Source organism: Spea bombifrons, chromosome 13 (assembly GCF_027358695.1).
Source record: "Spea bombifrons isolate aSpeBom1 chromosome 13, aSpeBom1.2.pri, whole genome shotgun sequence".
NCBI classification, from domain to species: domain Eukaryota; kingdom Metazoa; phylum Chordata; class Amphibia; order Anura; family Pelobatidae; genus Spea; species Spea bombifrons.
Genome location: NC_071099.1, coordinates 5,373,214 through 5,395,208, shown reverse-complemented (window position 1 = coordinate 5,395,208; position 21,995 = coordinate 5,373,214). Strand labels below are relative to the sequence as shown.

General features: G+C 42.3%; 2 protein-coding genes across 3 annotated transcripts in view; one reads left to right on the top strand and one right to left on the bottom strand.

The window, feature by feature from the left end:
* Positions 1-11,065: 11,065 nt before the first annotated feature.
* MRPL27 (mitochondrial ribosomal protein L27) lies at positions 11,066-16,661 on the bottom strand. Its single transcript, XM_053453339.1, has 4 exons — positions 16,544-16,661; positions 12,685-12,804; positions 11,456-11,523; positions 11,066-11,326 (listed from the first exon to the last, which is right to left on the bottom strand). Exons 1-4 carry the CDS (start codon positions 16,575-16,577, stop codon positions 11,120-11,122), a joined length of 429 nt encoding a protein of 142 aa, XP_053309314.1. The 5' UTR covers positions 16,578-16,661; the 3' UTR covers positions 11,066-11,119.
* Positions 16,613-21,995, top strand: part of EME1 (essential meiotic structure-specific endonuclease 1) — a 26,431-nt gene continuing 21,048 nt past the window's right edge. For both annotated transcript variants that reach the window (XM_053453337.1, XM_053453336.1), the window contains exon 1: positions 16,613-16,911. In XM_053453337.1, the coding sequence (XP_053309312.1) occupies positions 16,737-16,911 (175 nt within the window). In that variant the 5' untranslated portion in view covers positions 16,613-16,736. The remainder of the gene's footprint in view (positions 16,912-21,995) is intronic.

Below are 21,995 nucleotides of genomic sequence, written 5' to 3'. Positions count from 1 at the left end.
AATGTTAAACTGATAGAGTTTTCCATTATCTCAGAAATTTTTTTAGTCGGGATCCAGAAAAGAGTTAATAAGTCTTTATATGGATATCCCATTGGAATCTCCCCTTTATACCAGGCTTCTAAGGCTGCTTCCTGTCTCTGAGTTAAACAAGCATGAAGTAATAAAGCTGCTTGAGAATAATCATGTATCAGTGGGACACTAAGGCCCCCTTGCAGTTTATTCTTAGATATCAGTTGGAGATTTAATCTTGGTTTTTTAGGACCCCATATAAAATTATTAAAGGAGCGTTGAATTAGCTCTAACCAACTATGAGGAATACTCAGAGGGATCATCCTAAATAAGTATAAGAACTTAGGTAAAATATATGCTTTGATTATATTTATCCTCCCCCACCAGGAAATAAATAAACCTCGCCATTTTTTGAGGGAGAGGTTTATTTCTTTTATCAAAGGCATAAGATTGATTTCCATCCAATTTCTTGGAGTGTTTGAGATTTTAACTCCCAGGAAACAAAGAGATTCATTGGCCCAGCTCAGACCCATTTTCTCTATTTCATGCTTTTGTTCTGCATCTAAATGTAGTGGGAGTGCAATAGATTTATTTATGTTTAGTTTATAATTAGAAACAAAACTATATTTATGTATTAAATCCAAAACATATTTTAATGAATTTAGAGGATCTTTAATTGTGATTAATATATCATCCGCATAAAGTTTTATTTTCTGAAAATCTCCCACTCCACAGCCGACTATATTCGGACAGGCTCTAATATCTCTCGCCAGAGGTTCTAGTGAGAGAATATATAGCAGAGGGGAGAGGGGACAACCCTGCCTTGTTCCATTTGTAAGGGGAAACCAGTTGGAATTTATACCCGAGCCAAACACTCTGCCTTTGGGATTACTATACATAGCCATAACCGCCTGATGAAATTTCCCATGTATTCCAAAGGCATTCAGAGTTTCAGCCATAAATTTCCAGCTGACCCTGTCAAAAGCCTTCTCGGCATCTAATGACAGGGTCAGCTGGGGAACTGCTTCTTGTAAAGTATGTTCCATTTGGCCCACTAGTGCCCTTATATGGTTTGTCGCTAGCCTGCCTTTTATAAAACCAACCTGATCACTGTGTATCAACTGTGGCAGTACGGGATTAAGTCTCTGGGCCAGAACTCCTGCATATATTTTTATATCAGTGTTTAGTAGAGAGATGGGTCTATAGCTGGTTATATTTTCTGGGTTTTTACCTTCTTTTAATATCGGAATAATATTTCCTCGCAGAAGTTCTTCTGGAATAAACCCTTTGTCCATAATCTCATTGAATACAAAAACTAGTTGTGGAGCCAGATCTTCTATAAAAACCTTATAAAATGTGGCATCAAAGCCATCTGGTCCAGGGGATTTCCTCTCCTTAAATCTACGAATTTCTCTTTGTACTTCTTCTAGAGAAATTTCCCCATTTAATCTATCTGTAGACTGATTGGAAAGTTTTTTAAACGTTCTTTCCAGAAAATACTGCTTTATGTCTGATTCAGTAGCTTTGATAGGTAAGTTATATAAATCTTCATAAAAATGGTTGAAGGCCTGACCTATATCTTTCGGAGCTAGCAAGGTTTTATCTTCATATATAATTTTAGAAATAATCCTATCTTCTCTTCTCTTCTTAAGTTGGTTGGATAGCATTTTATCAGCTTTATTTCCTTTATAGTAGCGTTTGGAGTTTAAAGTCATTAGAGCTTTATTAGTATTTTCTAGAAGTTGAAGATTTATTTTATCTTTTAATTCTGTGATTCTATCAGAGTTGTATTTTGTAGGATTATTTTTATTAAGCTTAGTTATTTGTGAAAGTTTTATATATAGATCAGACAATTTAGCTTCTGTCTTTTTTTTTGCATTGGCACCTAATTTGATAAAATGACCTCTGATTACGGCCTTATAGGCACACCATAGAATTAAAGGGGATATACCCTCTTTATCATTTTCAATGAAGAAATACTTTGTTATCATCTTTATATGCTCAATGTCTGTCTCTTTTTTCATCAAGTTTGGGTTTAATCTCCATTCAGATCTGCATCTCCCTACGCTTTCATCAATATTCATTGAGAGCAGATTATGGTCCGACCAGGTTACTTCGTGTATAGTTATATCTTTAACCTTAGAAATCAAATTACTGTCCCCCACTATTAGGTCAATACGCGAGTATGCACAATGCGTTTTTGAAAAACAGGTATAGTCTCTATCCGTCGGATGGAAAGTCCGCCATATATCATAAAGTACATGCCTTTTAAGTAATGATTGAAATCTATGGGCCTGTAATATTAGGCCTCGTCCTTTTGTAGTACCTTTAGAGGATAGTTTATCTAGTTGAGGATCTAAGACGCAATTAAAATCACCCATCCACACTAAAAGGCCTTGTTTAATTTTTAATACTTTGTCTAATAACTTAGTCAGATATTTGACCGGTGCATGGTTGGGTGCATACACGTTAACTAATGTAAAAAGCATGTTATTGATAGTTACTATGGCTATTATATATCTACCTTCCGGATCAGTTTCTACATGTTTAAGATTTAAATTTAAGTCTTTAGAAAAGAGAATGGCCACACCTCGTTTTTTGTTTGTTTTTAAAGATGCTGTAATAATAAAAGGAAATCTATAATTACTAATATCTAATTTATCTAGAAGCCGCCAATGTGTTTCCTGCAGGAAACATATGTTTAATCTTTCTTGCCATAATCTTTGTAACACTATGGCCTTTTTTTTCTTTGAGTTCAGACCTTGAGTATTTATCGTACCAAATTTTATCATATCTGTATCTTTGAGAAATTATTAGTACTCCGCTTGATTGCCAGACCGAAAATATTTTGTAATACGAAAGAATAGGATCCACATAAAAAAACAATTAGCATATAACATAAAACAGACATTAAGTGGGGCATACCCTGAACACACCACTTACATCCGCAGAACATCCCTTCATTATTACTGCGAATAGATATTGCCATCTTTCCGATGGCATTTGAGTCTAGGCCTATATTACGTTTTAATCTTATTAATTAATGAGTCTAAGACGAGAAAAAAAAAAAAAAAAAAAAAAAAAAAAAATAAGAATATGTAAGTATACGTATAATGTATATAAGTATATGGTGTCTTGTCATATCTTTCCCTTCTCCTTCCTACTCTTTTCTTTTTCTTCCTTCTAACGTACTAGTAAAGTTAACTCCTATCATGCGAAATCAATATGACAGCAAGTAAAAATTAAATATATGATCACGTGATAGTTGCATAATTATATAAGGTGAATATTTAAATAGAAAATGTATATTATTAATAGCCCCTCGTGTACGAGAGGAAAAAAAAAAAAAAAAAAAAAAAAAAATTATATAAATATGTGTGTACTGTGTGTGGATATATAGTGTCATATCATCTCTTTCCCTTCTCCTCCCTCCTCTTATCTTTTCCTTCCTTCGTGCGTATTAATGTATCTGACTCCTATGATGTGAAATCAATGTGTGGGCAATTGCAAGTTAAATATGTGACCACGTGATAGATTACAAAATTGTATACAGAGTATATATATAATAAATATATGTAATTAATAGCCCCTCGTGTAAGTGAAAAAAAAAACAAAGAGAAAAAAAAAAAAAAAAAAAAAAAAAAAAGATATATATATGTAGTGTGAATGTATAATGTCTTGTCATATCCAGACAGTCGTGTCTATCCCTACTCATTCTTCTCTCTCCTCTTATTCTTTACCTCTCGTTCCTTCTTACGTGTTTATTTATTTAAAATAATTTAATAAACAAATGATGTTAAATACAAACAGCAGAATAAAAAAAAACTTTGATAAAATGCATTTCTTGTCTTTATTTCCCAACCAGCCCCCCCAATTTATGCACATTTGAGCCCAGGCTTGCCATGCTGCCTCCCACACATACCACTCCACGCTGCCTCCCACATATACCACGCTGCCTCCCACATATGCCACTCCATGCTGCCTCCCACATATACCACGCTGCCTCGCACATATGCCACTCCATGCTGCCTCCCACATATGCCACGCTGCCTCCCACATATGCCACTCCATGCTGCCTCGAACATATGCAACGCTGCCTCCCACATATGCCACGCTGCCTCCCACATATGCCACTCCATGCTGCCTCCCACATATGCCACTCCACGCTGCCTCCCACATATACCACTCCACGCTGCCTCCCACATATACCACTCCACGCTGCCTCCCACATATACCACTCCACAAATACCACTCCACGCTGCCTCCCACATATGCCACTCCACTGTACCCCCACATATGCCACTCCACGCTGCCTCCCACATATGCCACTCCAAGCTGCCTCCCACATATGCCACTCCACCCCCACATATGCCACTCCACCCCCACATATGCCACTGTGCCTGATAGGCCTTATACCCCCTGATACACCACTCCATCCTCCCCAGACATGCCACACTGCCTCCCAGACATGCCACACTGCCCTTCCCACATATGCCACTCCACTCTACCCCCAGATATGCCACTGTGGCCCCAGATATGCCTTATACACCCTGATACACCACTCCGTCCTCCCCAGACATGCCACACTGCCCTCCCCACATATGCCTTATATAATGTATATGCCTTATACCCCCAGATATGTCACTCTGTCCTACCCAGATATGCCCGATATCTCATAGTCCCCTCAGAGTCACAGACCCGTTCGCATCACACTGACACCATCCTTTTATAAATAAGTACTGGGTTAATCTTCACTGCCCCCAGGATTTAGATTCCCCTTAGTTTGCCCCCCTTTATCTCTAACTGCACCTTAAGTTAACTTTATTAAATTAATCAAATTAACCCTCAGTCCTCATCATTACATTAACCCTAAACACCCCATTAACCATAACTACCCCTAAATTAACTCTAAATACCCCATCAAAACAACTACCCTAAATTAACCCTAAACACCCCATTAACCATAACTGCCCCTAAATTAACCCTAAACACCCCATTAACCACAGCATCCCCTAAATTAACCCTAAAGACCCGTCAACCACAACAGCCCCTAAATTAACCCTAAACACACCATTAACCACAACTGCCTCACATTAACCCCAAACACCCCATTAACCATAGCTGCCCCTAAATTAACCCTAAACACCCTATTAACCATAACCGCCCCTAAACATCCCATTAACCATAGCTGCCCTTAAACACCCCATTAACCATAGCTGCCCCTAAACACCCCATTAACCATAACTGCCCCTAAATTAACCCTAAACACCCCATTAACCATAACTGCCCCTAAATTAACCCCCACCTCCCCAAATTTTCAGTAGCCCAAATATTAATTTTATACTTACAGTTAGATGAGTGTCACAGCCATGTGGTTCTGGCCTTCTGGGAGAAGGAAGGGGAGGGGCCAGTTGTCACAGTGATTACAGGGAGGGACTGGTAAGTAGGAGCTGCTGCTGTGAGTCACTGAAACGGATTATATAATGAGGGGTATTTTTCAGAGAGTTTGCTCTGAAAAAACCCTCATTTTATAATCGATAATAATCGATTCAACTAATCGATAATGAAATTCGTTGGCAACGAATTTCATTATCGATTATTATCGATTTTATCAATTAGTTGTTGCAGCTCTATATAATATAGCTGCACACAGTGGCCAGTCCACCATAAGAACACTACAAGCAGGCTCGGACTGGCCATCCGGCCCAGGGCCGGATTGACGTAGGGGTTGATGGAGCTGCAGCTCCAGGCCCCTACCTTAAAATAGGCCTAGTCAGGACAGCATTAACGCAGGGCAAAAGGGGCAACTGCCCCTTAAGCCCGCAGCAACTGCGACCGGGCCCGCCACTCTAGGGGGCCGGGCAGCCCCCACCAGGGCCGGCCTTAGGGGTGTGCGCCCGCAGAGGGCACCTGCCTGGGACTTAAATTAAAACATGGGGGGTTTTTTTGGTTTGTTTTCTTTTTCAAACTTTATTTAACATCCTCCGTGTCAAATAAAGTTTATTTCTGTAGGAATAAATTAAACTATTAAATTTTTACTTATCCAGAGATAAAACGCCCTCCTGAATTTGTAGTCACTTCAGAGAACAAAAACATTCTAGGCCCAGAAATCAGTGAGAGCAAAAGTAAAGGTATTGTGTTATTTACTCTATTTCAATCTGCGTATCTTATTAAAAAGGATTAGTGGCACTAAATTGTGGCTTCAGGGGTTCCGTGTATGATGACTTTTTTTTTTGAGGCACTTTGCTCCGCCTAGAGGATTGGCGGAGCGCTGCAATTCAGTTGGGGTGGTCTGAGTTTCTTCCCTGCTGTGCTGTGAGTCTGTGACTGACGAGTCTGTCGTGAGGGTGATCTGACCAGCCAAGGCCCAAGGAGTACCAACTAAATGGTCAAAGATTAGTTACTGGTTTGAATCTTTCAGATATAGCGCTTTATGAATTGCATGATATTATGATTAATTTATTATATATTTATGTAATGCTAATTGATTACAGTGACAAAAGCATGTTGAAATATAACTAATAGATAACAAGCAATTGCATATTAAATTTGTCAGATTTTGGTTTAACAATAAATAAATAAAAATGGGCTGCTCAGTCTTAAATGCCCGGGCCTATTTTTTGTCCCAGTCCGGGCCTGACTACAATGCACTCATATCCTATAGCTGATTTAACAATTATCTCCATAAATGCTGTGGTTTAAATATCCTGCACAAAAGGCGCTTACCTTTTGGAGGAAGCTCAGCGGGCAAAAGCGCAAATCCTGGGTGTACCAGAAACACACACACAAACTAAAAGCTCCCAAATTTAGCAGCAAACAGTTTTTGTTACATACCACTCCATGGAGCCCAACAAAGTGGCAGGAGTCTCTATTCTAGTTTCTGGACCGGTAGCATTTTCTCACATTGACAGCAAAATAGACAGTGATGATTAGGACACCTGGAGCAGCCTCTGCCCCAGGTGTATCATCCACAAGGGGATTGTTGCTGAGACCAGGGTCAAGTCAGTAACTATATATAAACATAATTGGGATTATTTAGGCAAAAACTCTTAAACACAATCAGTTTTACAAATACAAATAAACCCTTGTATGCCCACAAGTCACAAACTGTTAACATCACATAGCCCTTTAGGGGAAGGTATACGTGACGGGACCGACCTGTACCCCGAATGGGTACTCCCACCAATCGTTGCTTCCTCCTGCCAGGACACCAACAATTCACCCCTTCAGTGCCAGGCAGAACCAGCGTTGTAGATAGAAGGGGGGACGTCGCTGCACCGGAGCTGTGTTGGCACTGTGGCTATCCGAAGCCTACACAGCATGGCTATTGTCCTGAAAAAAATACAGAGCTATATATACACAAGTAAGAAAAGGGGCAAGACAAATATCACATGATCTAATTACCATGTCAGGAAGGAAGTAATTAGATCAAATCCTTCAACACAATATCCGGGGGAAGGACAGGATGACATGAGGCATAAATAATTACATTAATTGGGGACGTAGACGTGGAATGATGATAGATATATAATTGGCTTAAGACAGACAATGGCCAGGACACCGACATAACAGGAGCTCACAGGATTAACAGCTACCTGTTGTGTAATTGATAATTAGGTATGCAGCAGTGATACCTAGTCAAACCTACAAGGGGTCTTAAGACAAGGGCTAACTCCCACAATGACACTTCACACCTATATAATCAACAATGCAAAGAAATTCAGACGGCTACAACGCAAGCTGCAGTCCCTGTTGGACCTTCAACAGTGCGGATGGGACGTGGACGAGGAGCTGGAGGAGACCAAAGAGGGCCTGAAAAGGCACTTTGAGGAGGAATCCATGCAAATCGTCTTCCGTTCCAAGGTGGAGAACCTGGAGAAGGGTGAGAAATGTAACTTTCTTTTTCAGGAAACTCCACTCCGCCCACACGCCCCTGACGGAAATGAGAGACAGTGAAGACGTGGTACGACAGGGGAAGACACAGACCCGGAGGCTGCTGAACGGTTCCTGTCAGGTATCACTAACACCATTGATCCCGCAGGTCGTGCAGCCACAGACGCCCCCTTGACGCTGGAGGAGCTGCACTCTGCTGCCAAATCCTTCAGGAAGGGCAGGACACCGGGCAGTGACGGTCTCCCAGCCAAGTTGTACACAACGCTGTGGGACCTTTTTGGCCCGGACCCCCTCGACCTGTACGAGGAGATGGTGGTGGAGGGCAGTGCCACCCACGCTGAGAGAGGGAATGATCACGATCCTGTATAAGCAGAAGGGGGAGAGATGCGACCTGAAAAATTGGCGTCCCATCTCTCTCATGAACGTGGACTACAAGATCCTCGCCAAGGTATTAGCAACCAGGTTGAAGAAAGTCATCGGGCAGATCGTCCACCCCGACCAGACCTGTGGCATCCCAGGGCGCCGGATCGTGGACAGCCTGGCCCTCATCAGGGACACAATCTTCTACATCAAGGACGGCAACGTCATGGTTTTATGGGTCAGGTACTGCGGAGGTTTGGGCTGGGGGAGATGTTCTGTTCTTATGCTAACCTGATGTACCTTAATAGCCGCAGCTCGGTGCTGGTGAATGACTGGAAGACTGACCCCTTCCCTATCCTCTCTGGGGTCAGACAAGGCTGCCCTCTCTTACCTCTTCTTTTTTGTCTGTTATCGACTGTCTGTACCAACATTACTGATCTATGTATTTCTGCTAAAACAGGTTGATGTCTGTTTTATCATAATCAGTTTTGTATTCTGCCTTCTTCCTACAACAGGATGTCCAGCTGACGTTACAGTTTTGAGACTCTGAGTAGTAAAACATGGGGAAAATCAGCAGAAACTTAACCCCTGTATCCACACACAGAAGTCTCTACAGGGCCCATAGTCGATAGGGAGGAGGCTGGCTCTCAGGCCTCTCCAGGGGCCCCAGTGATGGAGGGTTCTGTCACAGTATATATTGCTGACAAGACAAATAAATAAGCCTAGAAAGCGATCTAAGTCATTCTGCAACCAGAGAACTGCAGTAGGGGTCCCGTGCGGTCCCTCCCAGGGGCATCAATATCTGGAGGCATGATTTAAAGCTTACTTAAAGATTAATGTTTAAGCTCAAGCGATGAAATGCCTCGATAGTGAGCTATTCAGCAACACTTAACAGTGTGCACTGTGATTGCTACGGAAAGCAGTCACAAGGGCCACTGCCAGAGATATTGCCTCTCACAAGATGGCGGCGCCCTAAAAAATAAAAAAGTTCTCAAGGGGGTTTCTGCAGACCCTCCTGAGAACTCTGAACTCCCCCTGCATGTTGAATACAGGCACTGCATTCAACCATGCAAGTGAAGGACCGGGCTGTTTTTTTCTTTTTGTACCCTTCGTGACAAAAAATTTGTCTGCTGTGGTTGCCGTGCAGAGGCGGGGGCCTCCCCCTTTTCCGCTGCGGCTGCTGGTCAGAAGCGGGGTCTCCCCCTTCTTTGCGGCAGCTGCTGCCAAGCAGGGGACTCGGAGGATGTTCCTGCCAGATATGTGACACTGGGCTGATATTTGGGGCACTATATCTTTAAATTTCCACAGTAAAAATGAACCATATTCTCAGAAATAATAGAGAGGGGTGTGTTTGAGACATGTGCGGTGTAACTGTATTGGTCCAATGGGGGATTTTTTTTTTTAAGCCCCTGTAGAATGTTGAAAAATCCCCTTTGCTATGCATTTGGCTGATATTTGGGGCGCTATATCTTTACATTTCCACAGTAAAAATGCACCAGATTCTCAGAAATAATAGAGGTGGGTGTGTGTGAGATATGTGCAGGGTAAATATATTGGTCCAATGGTGGAATATTGTAATATATGCAGAAATGCTAGAAAAGTAATTTGCTGGATATGAGCGGATATTTACCTTAAATTTGTTTAATAAATGTATGTAATTTTGCAGGGAGATATACCCCCCCCGAGATATGCTGCCACTCTAACCCCCCCCGAGATATGCTGCCACTCTGTCCCGAAGATGTCCCCCCTCCCAGACTTACCGGTGCAGACTCCACGGGGTCTTGCAGGGCCGGCGGGGGACATCTACGCAAAGCGCGTATTCAACTTCCGGTGACGGCACTTCCGCAGTGGGAAGAACCGGCAAGGAAGATTGTTAACGTACAGCGAGAATAAACAACCTCCGCTGCCGGCACGTCTGCACGATGTGCTTTAACATTTTCCCTTGCCGGGACTCCCCCAGTGGGAATTCCCGGCAAGGGAGATTATTAAAAAACATCGTGCAGACGTGCCGGCAGCGGAGGCTGTTTATGCGCATCGCTGCTGCTGGTGGAAAGTGTCTGATAGCTTGACTCCAGTTGAAGCAAGCGAGGAGGTGGCAATCTTTCCATTACTTGTTGAAGACTTCAAGCTCATGTGATGAAAGAAAGAAAGAAAGATTTTCTATAGCTGGTCTGGAATCCAAACAGCTAGTAGCAGACTTCCTGCTTCAATCCAGGAAATGTAAATGTAGGACATACTATTTCACATCCTCAATGGAAGGAATTACAGGATGCAAAAGGCATTCCGATGAGAAAGTTTTTGAGGATACACAGAAAATGTACAGCTGAAGGCCATTGTAGAAGAGGCATGTGCCCTTAAATATAGACTCGCAGGAAGGGGTTATTCCCAGGCTTTTATCGGGATGGAGTTCATGAAGAGCTATCAAAATGGACAGAAATAATGTGCTTTACAGAATTGGCTGTCCCCTTAGAGTCACATTTTTACATCAGTGTTAATAACTAAATATAGTTACCAGGTTAGCGATAATATATATATTTTTAACCATATTATACAACTCTTGACTATTGTTGCCTGTAAGTATAGGGAATTAAATATCTCACAGTCTTTGTATTACCAAATAAATATCAACCCACCTGGCACCATAGTAACCCCTTAGTTCAGAACACCAGCAATAATATTGCCTATGTAGTGACCCTCTACATAATTCAGATTTTTACATCTGAAAAGATGTCTGAGACATGGAAGTGTATGTAACTTGAATTCTTTTTTATGGATGATTAGAAATAATTCTATAACAATAAAATAGTCATGAAAAACAATAAATTTAATAATGAATATATATATATATATATCATCCTCACATCATTTCTACAAGTTTGAAGTGACTGTTTTGACGCACAGGAATTACATTTATGAATGTTTTGTGTAGGATTGCATGAACGGGAAGTTGGCAAATGACGTCAGATGTTTGGGTACTGCGAGGGGGTGGAATAAAGACTTCCTTTGTGTAACGAACAATGCCATCCTCCAACGCGAACAAGGTTTTGTTGCGGCCAATTCCCACCTATGGAGTAACAAAATTAGGGTGCATAAACATTTGTAAAATTTGCAAATACAGCAAATATTTCAAGGTAATAATATTTGGGCAGGAGATATCAAAACAGACAATATCAAGACTACATTTGTAACTCACCTGTGACCCTGGGTGCCAGCGCATCAGGCGCTGTGTGGCAAGAATGTTACCAGCATGGACAAAATCCCCTGAGAATCGAATAAAAAAAATATATGAAAGAGAGAGAGATGAGAGAAAACATACAACAAGGTAATGGCAAAACTTTAAAAAAAACATGTTTTGAGTCCAAACCTGAACGATTTATAGGGACGGTTATTACATTTTTGACATTACTTTTTACCTAGCGGTTCCCACAGCTTCCCACTTCTGTGCACAGTGTTTCTATATAATAAGTCATGCAGGGAGTCTAAGTCCCGCTCCATGCAGTCCCATGCGGCCTATATTCGGGGTCTAGCGCCCGACGCCCGGGACATGCAGTTCCGGGCGCCGGGCAGGCAGCAGGGTTAGGATACAGATCCCCCGCAGCGGTGCAGGGGACCTGCATCATACTCTCCGATACGCTGAGACAGCCTCCCCTTCCGGCACTTTCAATGGGGAGAGTGCCGGCACGGGAGGTTGTCTAAGCGCATCACGCAGACATTCACCGGCGATGTGCGTAAACAGCCCCTGCTGCCGGCACATCTGCACGATGTGCTTTAACAATCTCCCCTGCCAGGAATTCCCACGGGGGGAGTCCCGGCAAGGGAGATTGTTAAAGCACATCGTGCAGACGTGCCAGCAGCGAGAGGTTGTTAACGCTTGCATCGCCACAGCCGGTGAACGTCTGCGCGATGTACGCTAACAATCTTCCTTGCCGGCACTTCCCACGGCGGAAGTTGAATACGATACTGCGTAGCTGTTCCCCGCCGGCTCTGCAAGACCCCGGGGAGTCTGCACCGGTAAGTCTAGGGAGGGGGGACCTCTTGGGGGCAGAGTGGCAGCATATCTCAGGGGTGGATAGAGTGGCAGCATATCTTGGGGGGGGCACATCTCAGGGGGGGATAGAGTGGCAACATATCTCTGGGGGGCAGAGTGGTAGCATATCTGGGGAGGGCAGAGTGGCAGCATGTCTGGGGAGGGCAGAGTGGCAGCATGTCTCGCAGGGGCAGAGTGGCAGCATATCTGTTCTACTAAGAATTTTTTTTCTTTAAAAAAGCACCTAACTTTTAGGGTGCGGCCTATATTCGGGTGCGGCCTATATCCGAGCCAATATGGTATATGATACAATCAAAATAATGGCATCTAAAGAAAGCCCTGAAAAAAAAAACCAATATATAACTTGCGTGGGCACAGTAAATACAGTATCTCACCATCAAGCTTCTTGAATCCATATCTTCTCCCAGGACTCTTCCCTCCATGATTTTTCGAGCTACCACCAGCCTTCTTTGATGCTCCTCTTGTGATTAAGGAAGTTACAGGGAAATGTGAAACTGAAAGAAGATTGCCACTGTATAATTAACAGCCATAACATGGATACACCATCACCAAGCATTTTTAGTAACCCAATTACTGTACTTTTGTCATTTTACCATATGTTGGTTTAATTTAGATGCTCCTTTTCCATTCTTTATGTACCCACACAAATTATACATCCTTATAGGGCTGCAACAACTAATTGATAATAATCGATAATGAAAATCATTCACGATTTTCATTATCGATTAGTCGAATCGATTTTTATCGATAATAAAAAGAGGTGGTTTTTTTAGAGCAAATGCTCTGAAAAACTCCTCTCCTTATATAATCCGACTTCAAACAGAGATCGGATTATAACACTAGAATCCAGATCCCCCGCAAATAATAGAGCTTTCGTTTGAAACTGTAGAAAAATGCAAAAACTTTTGAGTGCTCAAAACCCTCCACCCAATATATAATGTGTGTGGGTGCACAAAATGAGAAAGAAGCAAATTACAGCTAAACAGAAACACTAAAAATTTTTAAAAGAGCCTTTGTCCCAAATTGTACTACGAAAAAGAAAGTCTTGTCATTAAAGGGTTAAGAGAGTTCAGAGGAGGGGTACAAAAATGGTTATTGATTTGCAGGATACACATTATCAGGAAAGACTAAGGGATTAACATCTATAGCTAGGAAAGAAGAGAGGGAAGATGTAAAAGCAGCATTTAAATACTTAAAAGTTAATTTAACACAGGAGACAAGCTTATTTGAAAGGAGGGTATGAGCAATGTTTGCACAATATAGTCTAAAACTAGAGGCTTAAATGTAAATAAACTGCAATCTCTGGGTTTAGATCCCAATGTTGTTGAATGGATTAAGGAGTGGATGAGTGACAACAGAGGGTTGTAGTAAATGGCGTTTATTCAGAACAAGGTCTTGTTACCAGTGGGATACCTCAGGGATCTGTACTTGGACCCATTCTCTTTAATATTTTTATTAGTGATATTGCAGATGGTCTTGATGGCAAGGTATGTTTATTTGCTGACGACATAAAAATTTGCAACAGGGTTGATGTTCCTGGAGGAAGAAGCCAAATGGCAAACGATCTAGGTAAACTGGAAAAATGGTCAGAGCTGTGGCAATTGGCATTTAATGTAGATAAATGCAAAGTAATTCACCTGGGGCATAAAAACCCAAGGGCAGAGTATAGAATATGTGATACTGTCCTAACCTCAACGTGTGAGGAAAGGGATTTAGGGACAATTATTTCTGAGGATTTAAAGGTAGGCAGACAATGCAGTAGAGCAGCAGGTAATGGTAGCAGCTTGGTTGTATAGCGAGAGGTATTAGCAGTAGAAAGAGGGAAGTGCTCATGCCGTTGTACAGATCACTGGTGAGACCTCACTTGGAGTATTGTGTACAGTACTGGAGGCCTTTATCTCCAGAAGGATATAGACATGTTGGAGAAAGTGCAGAGAAGGGCTACTAAAATGGTTTATGGATTACAAGATAAACCTTACCAAGACAGGTTAAAGGATCTTAACTAGAGGGGCAAAGGTTTAATGGTAACATCAGAAAATATTACTTTACGGAAAGGGTAGTCGACGCATGGAATAGCCTTCCAGCAGAAGTGGTAGCTGTTAATACAGTAAAGTCATTTAAGCAAGCATGGGATAGGCATAGGGCCAAGCTAGATATAGGATAAGGGCAAGTACTAAAGGAACGTACTCAGAGGTTGGGCAGACTGGATGGGCCTTCTGGTTCTTATCTGCCGTCACTTTCTATGTTTCTAATATAGGGAAATTTTACTTTAACGGGAGGGTAGTAGATAAATGGAACTGTCTCCCAGCAGAAATATTGGATGTAAATACAGTGAGGGAATTTAAGCATGCGTTGGATAGACATAAAGCTATTCTCACTACGGAAGCAGGCCAAGGACTGATCAGGTACAATCGACAGTTAGATGGGCCGAATGGTTCTTATCTGACATGAAATTCTACAATTCTATGATCAACATGCAAGGGGGCTCATGAGAGGTTTCAGGATGACCTGGACAGACCTCCTGGAAACAATTTTACATTTACTGTTGTTCCAAAACTGTTGCTGTGGACAGTTCTGTTCTCTGTTATTCGGATGTAATGAGCATATATGACGATCACCTTTGACTTCCAGGTCAGTGCTATATTTTTATTTTTTAAACCCATTGCTGCATTTAAGGAGTTGCTCTGGCAAGCAGGAGGGGTGTTTAGGAAAATACATGGTGTGGGGATGAACACAGAAAATTACTGTATTTGCTTGATTATAAGACAAGGTTTTTTCCAGAGCAAATACTCTGAAAAATATCCCTCATCTTATAATCGGGGTCGTCTTATAATCAGACCTCAAATAGGTCTGACTATGAGACTAAGATCCAGATCCCCCGCAGCGCTGCAGGGGACCTGGATCCTCCTGTCTTATGCCCCCCCTTCTTACGGGTGCTTCTGGCTGTCTGGGCAGCGGGTAGAGGTCTACACGATTTGCGTGATCTCTGACAGCCGGGGAAGGTCTGCGCGATGGACGCAGACAACCTCCGCTGCTAACCGCACCTTCTTCCGGCTGCAGCGGAAGTTGTCTGTGCGAATTGAGTAGACCTCTACCCGCTGCCCGGACAGCCAGAAGCACCCGTAAGGGGGGGGGGGCATAAGACAGGAGGATCCAGGTCCCCTGCAGCACTGCGGGGGATCTGGATCTTAGTCTCATAGTCAGACCTATATGATTATATAACTACCCGCTGCCCCGGCTACGCACCGGGGACTCAGAATATGGTAAGTTTGGAGGAGGGAGGGTGTTAAATGGGGGCATAATGCATTTCTGTAGGCAGAATGCTCTATGAAATGCCTTTTAACCCCCTTAATGCCACCCTGCCTCCAGAAATGCCTTTTAACCCACTATACGCCACTCTGCCTCCTGAAATGCCTTATACCTCCCTATATGCCACTCTGCCCCATAATATGCCTTTTAAGGCATTTGTGGAGGCAGAGTTGCACATAGGGGCTCAAAAGGCATATCATGAGGCACAAAGGCATTTAGAGGGTTAAAAGGCATTTCAGGGGCACAGTGGCATATACGGGGTATAAGGCATTTCTGGGGCAGAGTGGCAAGCCTGGGGCAGATGCTCATAACTGGGGGGGCAGGTTGGAAAAAAAGGAAATAAAAACAAAATATTTTTCTCAATCATAGCTTTTATAAAAAAAAAATGGTTCACATAGTTTACATGAATTAACATTTACTGGTAAAACTTTTTCCTATAAGGTCATCTTATATTCAGGCTTTTTCTTTTTTCATAAATTAATATTCAGATTTTGGGGGGTTGTCTTATAATCGAGCAAATACGGTTATACTGGCTAACTTTTGGCAGGAATTGATGGCCAAATGACTACAAAACCATTGGCTTATTTACAGAAATATTCAAAATGTTTTTCTTCAGGGGACACTCCTTTAAGCAAAAATGTAACTATTACATGTTCAAAACTAGATTGGTGCTTTAATAGTATTATAGGCATTGCGGCAATTCCCAACCCATGATTCATATATTTGTTCGTATAGAGAAATAAGAACCTGCTAGTGGGTGCACAGACCTTTCTGGAAGATGAACTCAGGAGTGTTCTGACTAATATGTCTAACGCGGTACACAAACTTGTTTAGATAAAATGAGAAAACTACGGACATTAACAACTTCAATAGCGTTTACTAAATACTACAGATAACATTAGATAATGACTAGAAATAACCTACCGAGCATACATCTCACGCTGCAATAGAGCGACATCGCGAACCCTTAACTCTAGAGTTGCGTCACTTCCCTTAGTGAAACACTTTTCCGGCGTCTAGTTCGAAAACAGTTCCGCTGACATTGAGGGGCAAGCCGGAAGTTCTCATTGATAGTGATAAGCCCGCTTGTACGGAAAAGCAACTCATTCCTGACCTAATGGTACTCAGCAGTGATAGTGAAGGGGAGGCATACAAAGCTAATCTGTGCAGTCTGACTGACGCAGCCTCGCACGTTATTCAACCACAGAACCCACCGGCAAACGTTCCTTCTGGCACCTTGTCAAAGAAACGTAAAAAAACACTCGATAATGTAACTGTCCACGTAGACCCAGGTAACTTAAATGAGACGAAGAGAGCATTAACCCCTTAAGGACATTTTGTGAGTGGCCGTTTTAAGATTTCTGAAGTGTTCATTTTTATCTGTAATTTTCTTATTTCTCGTTTAGTGTACCCAAGGTACCATTTTTGATCATATCATCTAAATTACTATTACAAATCTGTAAAATATAGTAAAAAAATGAATCAACAAAAACTAATGTCAAAATCTGCTAAATAGATTCTAATATTTGTCATGTGTTTAGAAATAGCCATTTTGGGCTTTATTTCCAAGTTATAGAGCATATATCACCAAATTGCTATTTCAAAACTGGTCATTCTGCCCCTAAGTTCTATTTGGGTCATCTTTTAAAGCCAGTTAGTTCAATTTACCCCCGCCCCCCATCAAACATGTATGTTTGAAAACTATTTCAAATTGTAGTATTTTATCTCTTCCCATGCACTAGTTCTGCTACCAACCTTTGTCAAACTTTCTGGTAATACTTTTTTCCCCACGTGCATTTTATTTCACTTTATGTGCCACTGTCAAACGCCTCAATGTGTGTTTAGCAACATCTGAGTACAGTGATGCCACTCATGCATGGGTTTGTCAGGATGTTTGGGGCGGGGTTAAGGGAATTTTGAAGCATCATTATTCCCTTCCATGTGTTATTTCGGAAATCTTTGAAGCGGGCCGATTCAGTTTAACCCACAAAATCATATATTTTTGAAATCTATACACCTCGAGTATTTAAAATGCTGGTATTTTAACTCTTTTCATGCACACATTTTACCACCAGAATTTGTAAAAAAAATTACGGTATGAATTAGATGAATTTATAGTTCCTGATATGTGTCGCTGCCAAACACCCAATATGTTTGGGTTAAAAGGCCACGTTCGGGAGGTGCGTATTTTTCCAATTGGAAATTTGGCATGTGTTACCGTATTTGCCCGAATATAGGCTGCACTCCCCCCCCCCACTTTAAGTCTTTAAAGTGGGGGTGCGGCCTATATTTGGGGTTTAGCGCAGGAATGCGCAATTCGTATCGCCTGACGCCCGGGACATGCCATTCCGGGCCCTGGGTAGGCAGCAGGGTTAGGATCCGGACCCCCTGCAGCGCTACAGGGGAACAGGATCTTACTCTCCGGCAGCCGTGGACGTCTACGCAATATGCTGAGACATCCTCCCCTGCCAGCACTTCCCACCAGGGGGGTGGCAAGGGAGATTGTTAAAGCACATTGTGCAGACGTTCACCGGCTGCGGCGTTGCCTGGAAACAACCTCCGCTGCTGGCACGTCTGCGCAATGTATGTTAACAATCTTCCTCGCCGGCACTTTCCACGTTGTCCACGTGTATTGCGCAGATGTCCCCCACTGGCCCCGCTAGACACCAGGGAGACTGCATTGGTAAGTCTGGGGGTGGGGCCATGTCTAGGAAGCAGAGTGGTGGCATATTTCGGGGGGGGTGGTAGAGTGGCAGCATATCCCGGGGGGGGTAGAGTGGCAGCATATCTCGGGAGCAGAGTGGCAGCATATCTGGGCGGGCCAGAGTGACATATTTGCTGGAGCAGAGGGGCATATCTATAAGTAAGGTGCATTAAAATGTTAAAATACAGTGTGTTAATTAGAATACTGTTTAGAATACTTTAAAAAGCACCTAACTTTTAGGGTGCGGCCTATCATCGAGCCAATACGGTAATTCTGCCCCATGTCTTAATTAGGACATCTTTGAAGCTGTCTAATTGAGTTTACCCTCATCAAGTTATGTATGTTTGAAAACAAAACACCCCAAGGTAGTAGTGCCGGTATTTTAACTCTTTCCGTGCAGTAATTGTCAGTTTGTGGTAGTATTTTTTTTTTTTTTTTTTTTTTTGCACACATTGTACTTCAGGTATGAATTTACAGCTCCTGTCAAATGTCACTTCCAAACAATACCCCAATATGCGTTCAGCAACATCTCTTCAGTACAGTGATACCATGCACAGGTTTGCCTGGTTGCTTGGGGGCTAAATTTGGGAGGTGGGCATTTTTAAACATAGAATTTTGACATGTGCCCATGTCCTATTTGGGACATCTTTGAACCCGGCCAAATAAACTTACGCTATCAAACTATTCAATTTGGAAAACTAGGAAAACCTAGCTCCATAGGTATTTGAATTGCTGGAATTTTATAGTGTTATAATCCGATCTCTATTTGAGGTCGGATTATAGGAGGGGAGCATTTGCTCTGAAAAAAACTAATTTTAAAAAACAATAAAAATTGATTCAACTAATCGCTGACAGCGATTTCATAATCGATTATTATCGATTTTATCGATTCGTTGTTGCAGCCCTACTCAGGACTGAAGTACTTTTTTGTTCCTCCTCTATTCCCCCCTTTGCCCTAGATTTCAAGGAGAGTGCAGACAGTTTACAGAGGAATGTTGGTAATCATGTTCACCCAGACTGGCCAAGGAGAATTTGGTACTCTGAGCTGGTAGGAATGTCTCAAATCCATTCATTCCATCAGCCTATATGTCTGTGGTTCCTAATTCTTCAGGATCTACAACATTTAAAGCAGTGTGATTTCTTAATCCCTTACACAGCTAGGGGTTTTACCCCCCTAAGTGGCCTGAGCTTTTTGCCATTTTTACATATCTTTGTTCAGTCATGATTCCCCCTCTCTATGTTTAGTGTATCCCAGAAATTAGATATTGTTTTTCAGTGACAGGGCATTTTCTTTATACCCGTTTTTTGTATTTTCTTTTCCATATCATTCCTGGTAGCAGGTATTAGGCGATAGATCTGCCTATCCAGGTGGGACTGAAATAAAATCTCCCAGAACACTGCATTCCCTTGGTTTTTCCCTGCCCTGTCCTGAGGAGAGGAGTACTCATCTTCAAATTTGTTGTTTTCTGAGCTTGCGGCAGAGCTGTATCCTTGGCGCCTGTCCCCTCTATGGGATGCGGGTGAGCCATTGGCCCCTGTCCCTGTAGGAGAAGCCACTTCTAGATTGATGGCTACTTATCCTACAGCAGGATGAATGCCATGGTGTGTGAAGCAGTTTTGATATCCTGCAGTTGATATGCGTCTATTGCTGTGTTCCTGCCCTGCATACTTTCCCTTTCCAGAGGATTTCTCAGAATAGTGTCTGGCTCCTAAGATTGACGCCGAGAGAACATTTGAGGCCTCTTTAAACCAGGCATCGCAGCGGGTTTAGTTTCCAGATCTATGCAAATATCGCTGCAACAGCTGGAGGAAGATGTGATTGGGGGCGCTAAAGAGAAAGATATTCTCAAGTGCTTAAATGACAGCAAGTGAGCAGCTGGCTTCCTTTGCCATGCAGCTATGGAGTCTGTACGTATGGCAGATAATGCTTCTGCTCTGCCTGCTATTTCTAGACGAGCCCTATGGTTGAAATCCTGATCAGCAGATAATGCATCCAAATACTGCTTATGCAGTATTCCTTTCTTGGGTAATGAGTTATTTGGAAGTTGACTCTTCTTAGTTGTTCTGCGGAGTCACACATACAGTCTTACCATGAGGCTGCTATGTCTGATGACGTCCTCCTGCATGTGAGGCATTTACAGCACTTTGTCGTGGGGGCTTGGGATCGATCACTCTCTTTTTTGAAAAAGGTGGTGCCTTCTGCAACAGTTCACTACTCCCTTAGATGGTGGTTTCGGAGGAGAAGGCGAGAACAGTGCCTGCATTGGGTAGAACCCATCTGGTCAGTCGTTTACACGCATGCCAGTCTGAAGGAAGAATTTGTACAGGGACTCCCAGGCAGAGTAAGCTTCACATCAGTCTCCTGGAGCTTCTCGCTGTCTGGAGAGCTCTACGTTCCTGGCAGAACAGACTTCACGGAAAGCCCAATAAAGTCCTCTCAGACAATCATGCAGTTGTGGCTTACCTCAACAGACTAGGTACAAGAAGTTTGCAGCTGGTGGATTTTCCTCATACGATAGGAAGGTGGGCTGAACTTTGTTTATCTTTCCGCAGTCACATCCGAGGGTAGGAGAACATCGCTTTGAGTTTCCTCCGTTTCTGTGTTACCAGGAGAATGGAGTCTGGGTCTTGCATCCTTCCTGCAGATCTTCGAAGTCTGGGGTATGCCGGACATAGATCTCATGGCCTCCCTTATCAACAAGAAGACAGATCCCTTGAATATGTCACTGTCAAACAACACCCCAATATGTGTTCGGCAACATCTTCTGAGTATGGTGATACCCCACATGTATAGGTTTGTCAGATTGTTTGGCTGGTAAAAGGCTACTTTTGGGACATGTGTAATTCAGGTGGTCATTTGGTCATTCTGCCTCTTTGGAACATCTTTGAAGCCGGCTACTTCAATTTACCCCATCAAACCATATATTTTGGAAAACTAGACACCACAAAGTATTTCAAATGCTGGTATTTTAACCGTTTTATGCATGAGATTCTACCACCTGCATTTGCCAAAATTTAATTTTGTATTTTTTTCCACACAAATTGTATTTTAGGAATGAATTCAAAGCTCCTGGTATGCCTCACAATCAAACAACATCCCAATGTGTGTTCAGCAACATCTCCCGAGTGCAGTGTTACCCCACATGCATGGGTTTGTCGTTTTGTGTGAGATTTAAAAAGTGCGCTTTTTTCTCCATTTTGGTCAGTCTGTACCTATGCCCTATCTTTGAGCCCGGCCACTCCAATTTACCCCATCAAGCCATTTTTTATTAAATTAGACACCCCTTGGGTATTTGAAGTGCTTTTATTTTAACTCTTTCTATGTTGAGATTTTTGAGAAATTTTAGCAACTTTATTTTATTTGTTTTACACATTTTACTGGCACTGGATGGTTCCTCTGGTGACATCACTGCATAATTATTTTTAAATGTTAGCACTTTTTTTTTTTTTTTTTTAGCATTTTTTTCCCCATATTTTTTTTTTTTTTAGCATTTTTTTTTCCCATATTTTTTTTTAAAAAAAAATATTTTACTAATCACATTGTGATTAGAAAGCTGGGCTCCATTGACTTGCATGGTTGAATGCAGTACCTGTATTCAACCAGCAAGTGGAGCCAGAGTTATCTAGAGAGTCTGGAGACCATCTAGCGAACTTTTTCAACTTCATTGTTTT

Coding starts and splice junctions, on each gene's coding strand:
- MRPL27 (XM_053453339.1), bottom strand. CDS start 16,577: ATGTCGCTCTATTGCAGCGTGAGATGTATGCTCG. Junction 12,805..16,543: donor CAGCGTGAGATGTATGCTCG/GTAGGTTATTTC, acceptor ATCTTCTTTCAG/TTTCACATTTCCCTGTAACT. Junction 11,327..11,455: donor GCTGGCACCCAGGGTCACAG/GTGAGTTACAAA, acceptor GTTACTCCATAG/GTGGGAATTGGCCGCAACAA.